This window comes from Poeciliopsis prolifica, unplaced genomic scaffold (genome assembly GCF_027474105.1).
Source record: "Poeciliopsis prolifica strain line A6 unplaced genomic scaffold, Auburn_PproV2 SCAFFOLD019, whole genome shotgun sequence".
Taxonomy (NCBI): Eukaryota; Metazoa; Chordata; class Actinopteri; order Cyprinodontiformes; family Poeciliidae; genus Poeciliopsis; species Poeciliopsis prolifica.
The window spans coordinates 4,866,966-4,881,938 of record NW_026562394.1 but is presented as its reverse complement, the minus strand read 5'-3'; the positions used below and the strand labels follow the sequence as shown (position 1 = coordinate 4,881,938).

General features: G+C 41.1%; 1 protein-coding gene across 1 annotated transcript; it reads left to right on the top strand.

The window, feature by feature from the left end:
• Positions 1–781: 781 nt before the first annotated feature.
• On the top strand, positions 782–12,009 carry zc3h12b (zinc finger CCCH-type containing 12B). Its single transcript, XM_055044009.1, has 6 exons — positions 782–908; positions 4,584–5,395; positions 5,473–5,612; positions 6,078–6,312; positions 6,871–6,977; positions 7,086–12,009. The coding sequence occupies exons 2-6, from the start codon at positions 4,728–4,730 to the stop codon at positions 8,507–8,509; spliced, it is 2,574 nt and encodes an 857-aa protein (XP_054899984.1). The 5' UTR covers positions 782–908; positions 4,584–4,727; the 3' UTR covers positions 8,510–12,009.
• Positions 12,010–14,973: the final 2,964 nt, after the last annotated feature.

Here is a 14,973-nt window from a genome sequence, read left to right as displayed (position 1 = left end):
AGTGGGCCGGTATGATGCCTTGAGTGAAGAAAATGTTATTGTTTTAGAATATTTATACTTATATTTAATGTTATAAATTACTTAGACCACTTCTGTCTACCAGTTTTGATTGGTCTAAAATAAATCCAGACAAAATCGTATCTAATTTTGGGCTATGTAACACTAACTTGTGTGTGTGCGTTCCTTCAACGTTACAATCAGGTCTACTGCTCAGTTTTGTACCACAAATCCATTCAACTCTCAGAAAGTAGAATTTATCCCTTGAAAGAGGGAAAAGTGTTGCCTTTTTTTTCCCCCAGACAGTTTGGTCAGCAGTGTGGGAAACTAATTAGATGAAATTTGTTTCATCTGATTTCTGGTCAATCCAGCATTTTGACTCATTAGAGGGACTTTCAGAAACAAGGGGAGTTGCTGTGCTTCATCAGAATAAAACAAGAATAAAGACTGAGGGGCATGTACGGTATTTACATAGTCTGCTTGTAAAATGAGCTATTTTACCTATCTAATCAGGCTTTATACGACTGTAGATCCATTCCACTCAAGCGCAGCTTCTATAAAAATATAGAACATTTTAAATTCAGTATTTACTTTTAGAATCTACATAAAAACTTTTGGAATTTGCCGCAGCCCTTATTTTCGAGGGGGTAAGTTTATCTATCGGTGCACAAACTTATAAAGAGGAGCGACCGTCTAAATTCAGGCGGAGAAGGAAAGCAAAGTTAGCGACGCTGTTGTCAGCCCGGTGCCATTTACTTGTTTCCGTCGCGTTATCTGGCAACCCCGAGCGAACTGCGACAGCGCCAATGGCAGCAAAACAGAACTGTTAGAAGCGAGGAGGATGACAGCAACAAGGTGAGAGGAGATGATGAAGAAGATGAGCGCCGTCTGAAGCCAACCATGGCAGCGAGGTATGTGCGCACTGTGAGGAGAGTCGTGATGTGTTGCTGGGGCTTCGCCGTCGTCCCAATTATTAAATGAACGTCAACTTTATCTCAAGTTACGGGTAGTAATCCGGCTAAAATTGTTAGCAGATGCTCAGCAGCTGATGCTAGCCAGCTTTAGCATCGAGGCGTGAAAGGCAGCCTGTGATTGCCCTAAGTTGGCTAATAGAGGGGACGTTAGCTAAGCAGCGTTGCATAGCTTTGATGCCGTTAACTTGAGATACCGGGGGTTGTCTGACAGAATAGTAGTATCTCCCGTCGACCGTTATTGGATCAATTTCTAGTCATTGCCCAACAGGTTAACTCGCATTAAGCTGGTAGATGTGTGTCGCTGAAACGTTGGCGGTGTTGTCTTGAGGTTAGCTCGGTGATATTAGAATGTTTGAATAGCATCGTGTGCTAACCGCAACCCGGGCCTGCGGGTGTCAAAGCGGGGGTTCTTGCTTAAATTTCAGGCTTTAAGGGAACGTTCTGTACGGAACTCTGAACAGTCGTTCAAAAAGTGACATGAATACAATTCCTCACCCGCTGTCACGTCGTTTAACTTTCCTCTATTTAGGTTGTCTACACTCAACATGTTTTTTTTTTTTTTGTCGTGTTGTCGTGTCAACTTGTTGGACGAATCTGTGCAGCATTTATTGACCCCAAAAATCAATAAAATGATTCAGGGGAGACTTTGACATTGGGTTTAGTGCATAAATTAGAGGTAAAAGTTGGTCAATGTATACAGAAAAGATATATTTAGGTTCATCTGCACTTCCAACTTTATGATTTTAGAAAATTATTAAAGCAGTAAATGTCCAGTGTTTTTATATATATATATATATATATATATATATATATATATATATATATATAGATTATAGTGGATGATTATGTTTGCATGATCAAGTTCATGCTAAGAAATATCCAGGGAAATCGAAACTGGTTTACTCATCAGTCACCCCTCTTATTTTCAGTCTGCAAGCAGCAGCACGCTCTCCAGTGCACTGTTGTATATTTGTGGAGTATGAGATGAAAAATTGGGGACATATTGACATATAACTGGAGATAATCTCATCGTACCTTTATTTTATTTTCTGTTGGAGTCAAATCTGAAACCACTATCAAAGAAACTGCTGAACATATATATATATATATAAAACTTCATCTGTACTTTGAAGAGAAGACCAAATATTGAGGCAGAACTGTGGAACACTTATGTTTCTATCTTGTGTGTTTCCCAGACAGAAAATGTGGAAATTTCTGCTTTGTTAAGGTGTAGAGCAATGATCAAGTGTTATAGTAGTCAAATCTCGTGTAATAAACCATTGAATAAAACACCAAAAGTTATTCTTTTGTGGTTACATTTTTTTTTCTAAATTATAGATTGTACCTTTTTATTTTTCTAGGTGCTGTTTTAACTTGCTTGTAAGCAGATGTTTTCCAGGTTATTCATTTGGCGTGTGTGTGGACACCAGCATTGCGATTTAGGGGAACAATTCTAAGGTGGCAATCAGCTGTTCTTCCTGACACAGCAGCAGAAATGTCACTGGTCCAATGAGTCAGATGATGGGAGCATAGTGCCATCATCTGATCAAAGCCAAAATGGTAATGGGATCATAATATTTCACTTGGCTGCATGCCCTGGAAGAAATTTTTTTTGTTGTTGTTGTTGAGGCTTACGAATGAGAAAAATCCACAATCACAAAGACATTATAGTAAATCATTTTGGTTTATTTAGTAGCATGTTTTCATTGAAACACAAAAAGGATGACAGCTTGTTATTTATTGCTTGAGCATCATCCAGGATTGCGCGATATGTTAGAAACAGCAGGTAGATTTCCTTCTAAAATATGGGGAAAATCCTGGAACATGGCTGTGCTAATGGACTTTTAAGCAGGTAAACATCTAGTCTATTGCAATATTGACTTTTCCTCTGTGTTTATTGCCACATTATTGTCAAGCTGTTTGTCGCTCTCTTTTCTCACCCTTCACTTTGCTTACAGGCAGTTTCCTGTTCTAGGAAAGCGTTTAGTCTGGAGGAGTTGCAGCATTTCTGCATAAAACAGCAAAAGAACTGAAAGCGAAACTGATCCAAATTGATATAGAAACCGGAGTGCTGATAATACGCTGCTTATCTGGAAGTAACTTTTTAAAATTTCTTAGTAATGATTTCAGAATCCGTCGGAGGAAAATCAATCTAGTTCATCTCCACTTGGTGCTGGCGAACAAAAAAAAAAAAAACCCGTCCTAGCCTGCTCCAACTTGTTGCTATGAAACATGAGATGATGCGTATGCAGAGATGGTCCAGAGGCCTTGCTGAGACACAGACTGTGAATCCGGAGGTGGAAGGGAGAGGATTTGAAAGAGCTCTGATACTTTGAACATGCGTCGACACGGTCACAAATGACTCAAGTGAAAGTAGGCAGTGTGAGTTGTTCCACCGTTTTCTGCCACCGGTTCTTCCAACTTCCACAGCGAATGCCTCAGCCACCTGCCTTTCAGCTTCCTGTTTAGATATTCAGACCACAGCCTCGCCCTTCACCACCATCGTAAAAGTTGCAATCAGATCTCGTAGGCCCACTTAGATAGAAAAGAACTTTAATTTAGCTTTTGACCGCCCCCTCCCAACACGGCTGTATGTTATTTCTTTGAGTGGATGACATTGTGATAGCACACCATGCATTTACTGCAGTCAAACTATCTTATTTTCAGTGGTTGGAAAGATAGTCAGTGTTATCAGCTTTTGTTTTTACAAAGTTTGCCACCTCTGGATGTTTTGCGTTTGAACTGCGGAGTAACCGAAAGCATTCTGCATTTGCTGGCTGTATACAGAGACATGATGAGCTGTGTTTGTGTTAGTCGTGACTGGTAAAAAGGAGTTAGCTGATGACAAGACTGTGTTGCTAGGCAACGCACATCATGGGCTGTGCCTCTTGAAGCTTGAAGCTCGCTGTACTCTCTGCAAGACTAGAGGAAAGTGTGCTCCAGTGTGTCTTCTTCATAAAGCACTTTGTATAAGTGCTTGCTTGTCAGTATCTCTGTGTGCTGTTTTTAAATGTTTTTAAATGTATTGAAGGAAAGCAGTGCTGCACAGTGTACACTGCAGAACCGCACTGCTTTACCTTAAAAAGCAGCCCGCGCGCTCCCTGTGGAATTCGGCTCGGTTCCGATTGTCTGTCGGAGGGCTGGAGGCGCAGGGATATGCTGCTCAGCCCACACGATTTCAGGTTATTCTAACTAGTGCACTCACTTCATGTGTGACTGGCTCAAACGTTGCTTGTGAGACCAGTAAGGCTCTTGTGCTCATGGAGAGCAGGTTTGTTCTGTGGTGCATTAGCACATTTTGTACCAGACCTGTGGGTTTTTCCATTTTAGACAGCAGTCAGCTGAAGAGTCAGTAAAACTTTTCTGCTTGTTGGTGGTATTATTTTATTTTCTCCAAAAGGAACATGAGCAAAGTGGTTGCTGTAGTATTTTGTTGCTTTTGGTGCTATATATAATTTATATGTTAATGCAGCATTGGGTTTGAAAGGATAAATGAGATCATTTGTTTCCATCTTTTCAATCTGACGTTAAATAAATAAATTGTCTTGATAATAAATGGGAACTTCATAAAGACACCCATATCGCCAATGCTGACGCTTTGCTCTTTTACAGGATTATAGTTCAATTTGTCTGCTGAAAAGGGGAAGAGCATCCATTTCGACCAGCGTAACGAGTCTCGATACAGAGTATGATTCCTTGGCATCGGCGGAGGTGAGGAAGCATGGCGCGAAAAGCTGAGGCGCCGAGACGGCCGTGATGACAGCATGGTCCATGGTGGAGAAGCTCAAAATGGAAAAACGCCCATGCAGGGAGCAGAACATTGACTCAAGGGAGGCCCAGCATGCCACGGACGAGTCCGAGGACGGAAGCAGCTCCGAGAGCGAGTCGGAGGAGCAGCAGTGGCGGCGGCAGCAGCAGCCCCACAGGCCTCAGCTGGGCAACAGCAGCTGCAGGAAGAGGGAGCCCCTCGCCATCACCAAACCCCACCGCCAGCTCTGCCGCTCTCCATGCCTCGACCGGCCCAGCTTTTCCCAAAGTAGCACCTTGCAAGACTTCCGCGACGATGACTCCGGCGGCGGCGGCAGTGTTGGCGCCGCATCAGGCCTCAAGCCTGTCAGCGGAAGGGAGTACCAAACCAAGATGGAGTTTGCTTTGAAGCTGGGCTACTCTGGAGACCAGGTGGAGACGGTGCTCAACAAGTTGGGGGCCACGGCGCTCATCAACGACATTCTCGCCGAGTTGGTCCGCCTCGGGAATAAAGCGGAACACGAAGCTCAACCCTGCAGTTCCACCGCCCCGTCAACGTCACGGCCCCCCTGTGTGAAAGAAACTGTCAGTCCAGAAGTTTCAGTCGAAGAAGAATCCCTGGATACGTACGATAACCTTCGACCCATCGTCATCGATGGGTCTAACGTGGCGATGAGGTAATGCAGACAATCTGACCTACATCTATTCTTATAGATGTGATCCCACTTTATTTAGTGTTGCTGTCTTCTTCCAGCCACGGGAACAAGGAAGTTTTCTCTTGTCGCGGTATTCAGCTGGCGGTCGAGTGGTTTCGAGAGAAAGGACACAAAGACATCACTGTGTTTGTCCCCGCCTGGAGGAAGGAGCAGTCGAGACCCGACGCTCTCATCACAGGTATACAACGCTTCTGTAGGTAGCTGCTGTTCTTTCACATCACGGAAAACTTCCGAACGTTAAATAAATAAATTGTCTTGATAATAAATGGGAACTTCATAAAGACACCCATACCCATATAGGTAAAATACAACCATTAAAATGAGTTAGTAATGAACAGCACCTCACACTGTTTCAACTTCAGAGTTGGTCACAGTCCAACCAAACCAACATTTTCCAAATTTCTTTGCTATAAAAACAAGTCTGCGAATGTTTTGGGGTGTGTCTGCAGATATTTTTGCTCAGTCTTCTTAACAATAGGAAGGCCATCTGTGAGGATCATATTTCAAGTTATGCCATAGATCCTCATTTAGATTTACACTTAAACTGGGCTTTTCTGATACAGTTGATTGTACATGCATTGTAGACACTTTTGCAAGTATTTTATTATTACTATTAAATATTTTCAATGAATTTGTCTTCCAGATCAAGAAATCTTGCGCAAACTGGAGAAAGAGAAGATCCTGGTTTTTACCCCGTCTCGAAGAGTCCAGGGCAGGAGAGTGGTGTGCTACGATGATCGCTTCATAGTGAAGCTGGCTTACGATTCTGATGGAATTATTGTGTCAAATGACAACTACAGAGACTTGCAAAACGAGAAACCAGAGTGGAAAAAATTTATAGAAGAGCGCCTCCTGATGTATTCATTTGTCAATGACAAGTAAGAATCCATAACAGAGTTTAGTAGAAGCAACATTAGACTTGTCTCACTGCTTGACTGAAGTAATGAATTGTGTTGAATTGGTCTTTGTTAGAAATGTGTTATTTAATTTAATAGATGTTTATTGGTGTAAAAGGCATTTTACTTAAATGTAGATGTGGAGTTTATGAACTTACGCTCAACTTAAACTTGAGCTTAAGTTTAAGTTGAGCCATTTTTTTTTAAATGTTTCAAAAAATGAAGGAAGCTCTAAAGCTTTCCAATGTTGCTAAATTGAGACAATTTTGAGAAGTCTGGCATGTGAAAGACTCACTAAAAGTCTGTATTTTGTATTTGTACAGATTTTGTGTTTGCTGTATTTTTTTTAATCTAAAACATTTAAGTGTGACAACAAACTAAAAATGAAAGAAATCTGTAACGGGAAAATGCATTTCCTCCTACAGCCTTAACTTCCAGGACACTGGATCTAATTTTAAATCATGATTTATTTCATGTTGTGGAAAATTTTCCCCATTGAATTAGTTGAAATGTTACAATTAATGGTTCTCTTTGTAACAGGTTTATGCCACCTGATGATCCGTTGGGAAGACATGGGCCGAGCTTGGAAAACTTTCTTCGCAAGAAGCCTGTGGTTCCAGAGCACAAAAAGCAGCCTTGCCCTTATGGTAAGTTCCTGTTTAAAACCATCACATCCTCACAAAAGCCTTAAATGTTTAAGGTGGCTGACATGGACCGTTTTTTTTGTTTGTTTGTTTGTTTTTTTTTCAAACCAGGGAAAAAGTGCACATATGGTCATAAGTGCAAATATTACCATCCGGAACGCGTGAACCAACCACAGCGATCCGTAGCCGACGAGTTGCGAGCCTTCGCCAAACTGTCCGCGGTAAAAACAATGAGCGAAGGGGCTTTGGCTAAATGTGGTACAGGTCCAGCTGCCATTAAGGGGGACGTCGGCTCCGAAGCAAAACGCGTGGCACCTAAACGCCAGTCCGACCCCAGCATCCGCTCGGTGGCCTGTGAACCCGTAGAGGCGCTCTCCGTCGCCCGGAAGTCTGAGACGAATTCAGTGCCTTCCCTCGTGTCTGCTCTCAGCGTGCCCACCATGCAGCCCGCCAAGAGCCACGCAGCCGGGGCGTTAAACACCCGCTCAGCCAGCAGCCCCGTTCCAGGCTCTCTGCAGTTTGCACACAACTCTCTCGAGCACATGTCCAGCATACAGTACCCCCCCATTTTAGTCACCAACAGCCACGGCGCCTCCGTGACGTACAGGGAACAGTTCCCCAAGTACGACTCAGTCAGCGACCACGGATACTACTCGCTCCACAGCGATTTTTCCAACATGAGCATGAGCAGCATGCACAACGTGGACAGTTTCTGTAGCATGGAGCACGAGCATGTGTACCAGAGAACCCCCAGCCACTGCCCCGAGTCCTGCCTCAGCCACTCCAACAGCGACTCATTCTCCTCCTACGGGGAGCTGTACCCGAGCTCTGTGGACAGCAGCCTCGAGGAGAGCATCAAGGGGCAGCAGCAGGCTCCTGCGCAGTCGAGGTTGCAGGCCTTCTCCCACGGGTTTCGCCACGACGCACTCACTAGAGTCCAGAGTTACGGACAGGAGGAGCCTAAGCAAGGTCCTCGCAAGCAGTCCGGGGCGCATCTCGCACCTCACATCCAGCACGCCACGGTGGGAGCCCGCTCCAGCTGTCCTGGAGACTACCCGCTCGCCCAGAACGTCTTGCCGCCATTGTCCTCGCAGCCGACGCGGTCTCTAGGGATGACGCGCATGGACAGCATATCGGACTCTCGGCTGTACGACAGCAACCCGATGAGGCAGAGGCGGCCGCCGCTGTGCCGCGAGCAGCACGCGAGCTGGGACCCGCTGCCCTGCGGCAACGAGTCCTACGGATATCACTCGTATCCGCTCAGTAACAGCCTGATGCCATGTTGCGAGCGGGTGATGGTCCGCAGCATGCCAGACAAAATGGAGCAAATCTGGAACTCGCCGTGGGAGAACCCGTCCGCGGCCGAGCACCAAGAGCGGTACGTCATTCCAGATCACCAGTACCAAACATACAGGAACCTCTGCAACATCTTCCCCGCGTACATCGTCCACTCGGTCATGGAGAAGAACCCTCATTTAACAGATCCACAACAGCTTGCAGCTGTGATCGTCACAAAACTGAGGTCATGCCACTGAGCAGCTTATAGAGTGATAAATAACTGAGGAATTTGATTAGAGATTAGGCATTTATTCGCTGTGGCTGCATCTGCAGCTCTCAGGAGCTTCTTATTCCGTCTTGTATTGTTGGAAATTGTGTGGATCAGATAATAGGTCTACAAAAGTGGCATATATTGGGGGTAAAAAAAAAAACTCATTTTAGAAGATGTTTTTTATCTGAAGTTTAGTGTAGCTGATATGAAAAGTGGAACTCTTTTAAAGGAACTCATTCATGACACCTTCACACCGCCTGAGCAGGAGCAGCAAGGCTACATTTGTTCACTGTCACTTTATTTTAAAAAATATCTGCAGGAGTGTTAATACGATTAATATGTATATAACTTTTTTAAGCATTCACATATCATTTCTTATATGTTTGAATGTACTCATTAAAACAGACTCGGTAGCTGATAAATGCGGTGATATGCCTTAACCGTTGCCAAATTACAACCAGAAACTTCAATGTGTTTAAGTTATGCAAAGGTGTTTTAGTCTCTTTGCATCTAATAACTCCAAATAAAATCCATTACAACCTGTTGGCTTCAGAAGTGTCAAAAAGATCTAAAAGCATTCCCCTGGTGACAGCATCATCTTCTTCAGAGGAATAAGAAGGTGGATGATCTAATGATGGCGCAGTCCTCCAAGAAAACTGGTTAGAAGCTGTAAAAAAAACTAATACTTGAATAGAGGTACACTTTCCAGAAGGACAACAGTCTAAACATCCAGCCAAAACTGCAATTGTAGGATTTATTGTTCTTGTTAGAAAAGGTCTAATCAAAGTCCAGATCTGATTTCCATTAAAAATGTGTGACATGACTTGCTGTTCAGATGCCCTACATGAAATCTGAACAAGCTTGAGATAGTTTAATGAGAATAAGGTCAATTTTAACAGATAAGGTGGTAAAAAGGTGCAACTCCAAGAGATTTATCACTAAAATTCCAGTAAAAAATACTTTTATTCACTAAGGGGGCCGAATAAGTATGCATGCCACAGTACTCACATTTTTTTTTGCAAATAATACATTTTTTTTTCATAAGCTGATATTACATCTTGACACCAAAATGAAAAGTCTTGAGAAACAATTTAATACTATATATTATTTTATGAATTATCTTGCGAGTTTAACCCTAAACACAAGGCAACAATTTGCTCGGCCACCAATCTGGTCAAGGACACATCTGTGTTTGTCCACATGTAGCTTTCCTGAAGACGCTGCTCAGGCCCTGTGAACGCGTTTTGTTTCTGGTGGCGTGGAACTATAAATAGTCTTGCTTTGCAATGCCTCTGCTGTACATAGTACTTGTGATATATAAATATATATACATATATTTTTGTGCGTTTATTTTCAAATGAATTAAGAGAGAGGTAGGTATATAGCTCACAGCATGACCTATGACTTTATGGCCTTATATCTGAATGACCTCACGCTTTAGTCATTGTCTGATTGGTTCAGGTGGACGTTGTCATTAAAGCCTCCTAATTTTCAAACGTGAAGCACTATCACAATATCTAAAGACGTATATTTTCTCAAAAAAGCTACTATTTTGGTAGGATTTGACTGTGCACAAAGCAAGCCAAACAGAGATTTGACTTGTGCACATATTTATGTACATATGATCTCACGAAAGCCATTATTTTAAAGTTATCAGCTGCTAAGAAATGCCAAAAAGGAAAAAAAAAAAAAAAAACAGAATTTCTATAGAGTTATGAACTAGCATTATCGCAATTTGTTTCTTGGGGTCAATTGGAGTATAATCAAAAATAGTTCTGTATTTAGAATTTCAAAGTTCCTTTCCTTCCTGACCTTATTATATGCAGCATTCAGGATTTGACAACGAATATATCTGTCGAATCTCTTGTGCTGGTTGTTTTCAGTGTAAAAGTCATCACTAAATGTTTGTTCAAAGCAGTCGTTCTGTCAACTTAAAGTTGTCTGTGAAGCAATTGGGTTTTCAGGAGCAGGTTAATTACGTTTCACGCTTTTACACTCAGCCAGTTGTTCTAGGTAGGAAGGAGCCAGTGCGAGAAATGCAGTGAGACCCCGGTTTCACCACAAATACATAGAACATGCTATAGAATTTAAATAAGTGTATTTCTTGATCTAATTGAGCAAGAAAATATTTTCGAACAGGCAAATTTTGACAAGGGCTCCTATTTTCCAGGACTGGATTAGTACAAAAAAAAAATCAGAAAAAATTATTTCCATACTCTATTTGTCAATCTCATTTTTAAATATTGTATGCTCCCTTCTGTGTATCTGTTCTTCCGTTTTTTCCCCATTTTTCTTTCTTCCCTTTCTTACCCTTTTTCTTTTTCCTGTCCACCAGTAATGACATCATAAACTAGTCACCGTCAGCCTCTTGTAGCTCCATGTGATTCCTTCATTTAAAGAGATGTATTTAATGAAAATGAAGGAATGTAGAGTTTTTTCTTACTCTACATTTCCTCTTTCGACCCTTCCTTGTATTTTTCTTGTTTCCTTTATTTTTTATTTGCATGTATTATTTCTTGTCTGCTTGCATTATTCATTTTTCCCTCTCCCTCCTTCCTTCCCTCCCATTTTTTTCAGTTTCCACATTTAAAGCCTGCCCAACTGTAGAAATAAATGCTCGAGTGAACTTTAGTCTTTTTCATTGTAAACTGTGAGCACAGTTTGAAAGAAGGTTTCAGTGGCTATGAAACCGTAACAGTTTCAAACCTTACTTGAGGTAGTGGGACGGTGATTCTCTGATGAAGACTGGGCTCAAAAAGTATACAGTGGAAAGTAAAGCGTTTACGGTAGAAAACCTATGTATCCGCAGTTTATAGGGGCAGCCAATCACTCACACTCTAACAATAAACGCTCTTAAGGATTTGCAGATGACTTGTAACATTTTCCCTCCCAGTGGTTGAGTTTACGTTTTAGAAGCAGACAACGCTATCTAGTTTCAGTAGGTATCAAATTTTATATGGGATAAAAACATGACTAATTGTATGCAAACTGATGTAAGTTAAGAATCTATGCTTTGTGAAAACCAATATAATGTGGTTTATCATGGTATATGTAATGAATTCATGCCTTAAGCTCATCTTTTCACCAACCTGGCTTCCTATTTACATGTCACTATGTTTAGTCTTTGAGACAGGAGTTTTCCTACTCGCTGAGGTAAACGGCGTCCTCCACGTTTGTTGAACAACCACTTAAAAGATATTAGTATGTCTGCAGTAACAGAATCTCAGACTGAAACAGCAGACATAACACGTAAAGGGAGCTTTGGAGATTTTCCTTTTCACTATTCACCATTCAACACATCCAGTTCTGCATTTTAGTTGTTCCTCTGAAAAGTCTGATGATCCAGAAAGAGCTGCTGCTTTGTGGCTCAACTTTTTAAAGTAGATTTTAAACATTATATTTTATTTTTTTTAAAATCAGGAAAGGTAGGTTAGGAGCCTTTTTTTTTTGGTGAAAGGACATGAGCTCTTGTCTTTCCAATTTTGATTAATGGCATGTCACCTTTTTTTTTTTTTTTTTTTTTTTTTTTTTTTTTTTACCCCAGTGGGACACAGATAAATAGTACTTTAAATTAACTTTTGGATTAAAGCAGTTTTTTTAGTTTGAGATTATTTCACTGCTATAAAATATTAATTAATTTTAAAGCAGTGGGTTGCTGGAATTGCAGTAGTTATTTGTTTAAACCTGCTGCAGTGAAGCAGTGTCAGCCATCACGGATTTTATATTTATCTGACGTTACATTTGCCGGATGTAAAAAAAAATATATATATATTGAAATGGGGAAAAAAAAAATCTGGTAGTAAAGGCTGTAATTATTGTCACATCTTGTAGATTGCGTCTTCAAAACTAAGCAAAAGGATTTTCTTATAAGCGAATAAAGCAAATTTAGAGGCAGAACTTCCTGTAGGGCTTTCAGTGGGAGGCTTGACTGCTAGAATACACACGTGTACAATAAGGCATTTCACATGCATACATGCAGCCAGAGTAGAAGTGGGATGAAGGCTGTGCGTTGCAGCACATTGTTCTCAGGATGCTTTCAGATTTTCCATTTAAAGTCTATTTATGCCAGAAATCATTGGTTACCGTCCACAGTGTGTTCTGATCTAGCAGTGGTTTATTTTGTGAAAAATCCTACATGTAATAAGTAGTTCAACCCAAAAGTTAGCTATGTACAGTTCAATATAAGCAATGGCATTGCAAAACTTTGTACTTTTCTGTATATTCTCTTTATGCACCTTAAGATCCTGAACAGTGAGCTATAGAGTTGAGCTTTCACGCTGTGCAACTTCAGTGGGTCATTCAGTTGTCTGTGTGAGGCACAAAGACAAAATGTGAAGTAAAGTGGACTAGAAATCTTGTCAGCGATTCAGCAGGTTCCAATCTTCTTATTTTCTTGAGCAGCTGTCTCCTCTTTGCTGCCCCCTTCAGGTCAAAGCGTGAAACAGGCAGCTGCAGAGGTCTGTGAAGTTGCACCGTGAAAGCCAAACCGCAAAGCAGGGCCACACTTTGCCTGCTTTTAAAGGGAAATACCACTCTATTTTTTTTTTTTTTTTCTGGATTCAAGAAGGTCATATATTATTGTCGTGTTCTGAGAAACTGTGGGGGGAAAAAGAGGTTCTTAAAATCCCCAGTCAGTAAGAAAAGCAGCATCAGCTTGTGGTGGTATTACTTTTTAACGGCGCAAACTGTTTGAGCCTCCCGGTGGTGCTTTAAAACATGGATTTATTTTTAATGTTTTGGGTACAACCGTGGTATATGAGCAGACAACGCATAAAGAGAGATAAAAAAAAACAAAAAAAAAACTGTTGAATGTGTTCTGCCCAAACGACGTTTTTGGGCTTTGCTGACTTTGTTTTTTTCATGAAAAAAGACGAGGCCACTTGAGGCCGTCTGTCTGTTCATGAGAAGGTGAAACAAACTGCCTAAATGTTTCTACATGTGAAACAATCAGATTGCAAAGGCTGCTGTCAAGGTTGTTTCTGGCATTTGGCTAAAAGTTTGCGTGCCATCCTTTTCCCCGGGAGATTACTGGATTATCTGAAAAAAGCGAATCTCAAACCCAGGAAACTTATATTAAACTGAAGATAAACAACAATGCTTATAACGTCTAATCTGAAAACTGGAACAGTCTTTTGCCCAGACGAACTCGGGAGTAATTACCAAACGCGTGTTAAGGTGAGCTTAGTGATATTAGACACAAAAAATGTACTTGATTGTAAAGCATCTGGTATATTGAGCATCCACAAAGAGATAACACATCCCTCCCAAGTAAAAATTTCATTGAGAATAATGCAAGTGATAATCAAATTCTGTGTGAAAAGGTTCCTTTTTTCTATTTTTAGGTGATTTTTCTCCACTTCTTTTGCATTTTGCAATTTAAAACCCTGAGCTAAATTACTACAGTTTTGTCATTAGATGAGAAAAAATCCAGACATATAGATGAGATTTTGAAAAGTTTCTCCAAAAGTAATATTTGTGTCGAGATAATCATGGGAATTCTGTCATTTTGTTCAAAGAGTCATGGCTTTGTTTTACTAGTACTAGATTAGACTCAATAGGTCAACCCTTGGATGAAACAGAAATGAGCACCGTTTGTGCAAGAATAGCAGGTACTAGAACTAGTCATTTTTTATTTCTTTTTTAAATGCCATAAAAGCTACTGAAAGTGTGGAAATTTGAGTACAACTTTTGCTATGAGAATATCCATAGGTGGACTCCAGAGATTTCTGGGCAATGGACTGCTCCCACAGCTGAAGTAAACCTCTCACTGTGGTGGAAAAACACCTCCAGTGTTCACGATGCAGAGGTTCGAACTCTAAGGCACCGTTGGTGACGTTGCGCCCCTTCCTTCTGGTTTCAATGTGCCGCAAACAGCTAAGCCACAAATGTCTAGAATTGACTTTTGCTTGTTGATACAAATTGTATCTATACCTTGAATGTATTAAAATATGAAATGTATAATATGAATATAGTTTTATTTAATTGAATGGGAGAGGGTGTAATAATGCCATAATGTTTGTGACACTATGTGTCACTGGGAGTAGCCCACTGGTATGTACTAAATCTTACTGGGTACAGTAGTTACGTTGCAGGGAAGTTTATGTGCCACTTAAAAGTGCACAGTTTCCCTGTGTACAGCAGTAAGCATCATGTCCTCTCTGTAGATAGTTACACATGTGTGTGTATATATAGAGAAATATAACACCTGGGTCATTCATATACTTCTTCAGATAATTTGTGCGTTGCAACCCATGCATCTTCTTCTGAATGAACGTTTTAATGGGAATTTTAAGTATTTTTGGATATATTTTGCCTAATGAAACATGCCAAAGTTATTCCTGGGTGGCTTCGTCAAACATAGTTTCATACGGTTTTTAGCCCACAGGCCGTCGATGAACGACTTGTGTGCTTTACACGGACACAGGACGGTGAATCCACACAGGAAGTTGG

Bases quoted from the DNA above. Each gene is read 5' to 3' on its own strand.
- zc3h12b (XM_055044009.1), top strand. From the start codon at position 4,728: ATGACAGCATGGTCCATGGTGGAGAAGCTCAAAATGGAAAAACGCCCA. The intron at 6,313-6,870 runs GTAAGAATCCAT...TCTTTGTAACAG, and splicing joins TATTCATTTGTCAATGACAA to GTTTATGCCACCTGATGATC. The intron at 6,978-7,085 runs GTAAGTTCCTGT...TTTTCAAACCAG, and splicing joins AAAGCAGCCTTGCCCTTATG to GGAAAAAGTGCACATATGGT.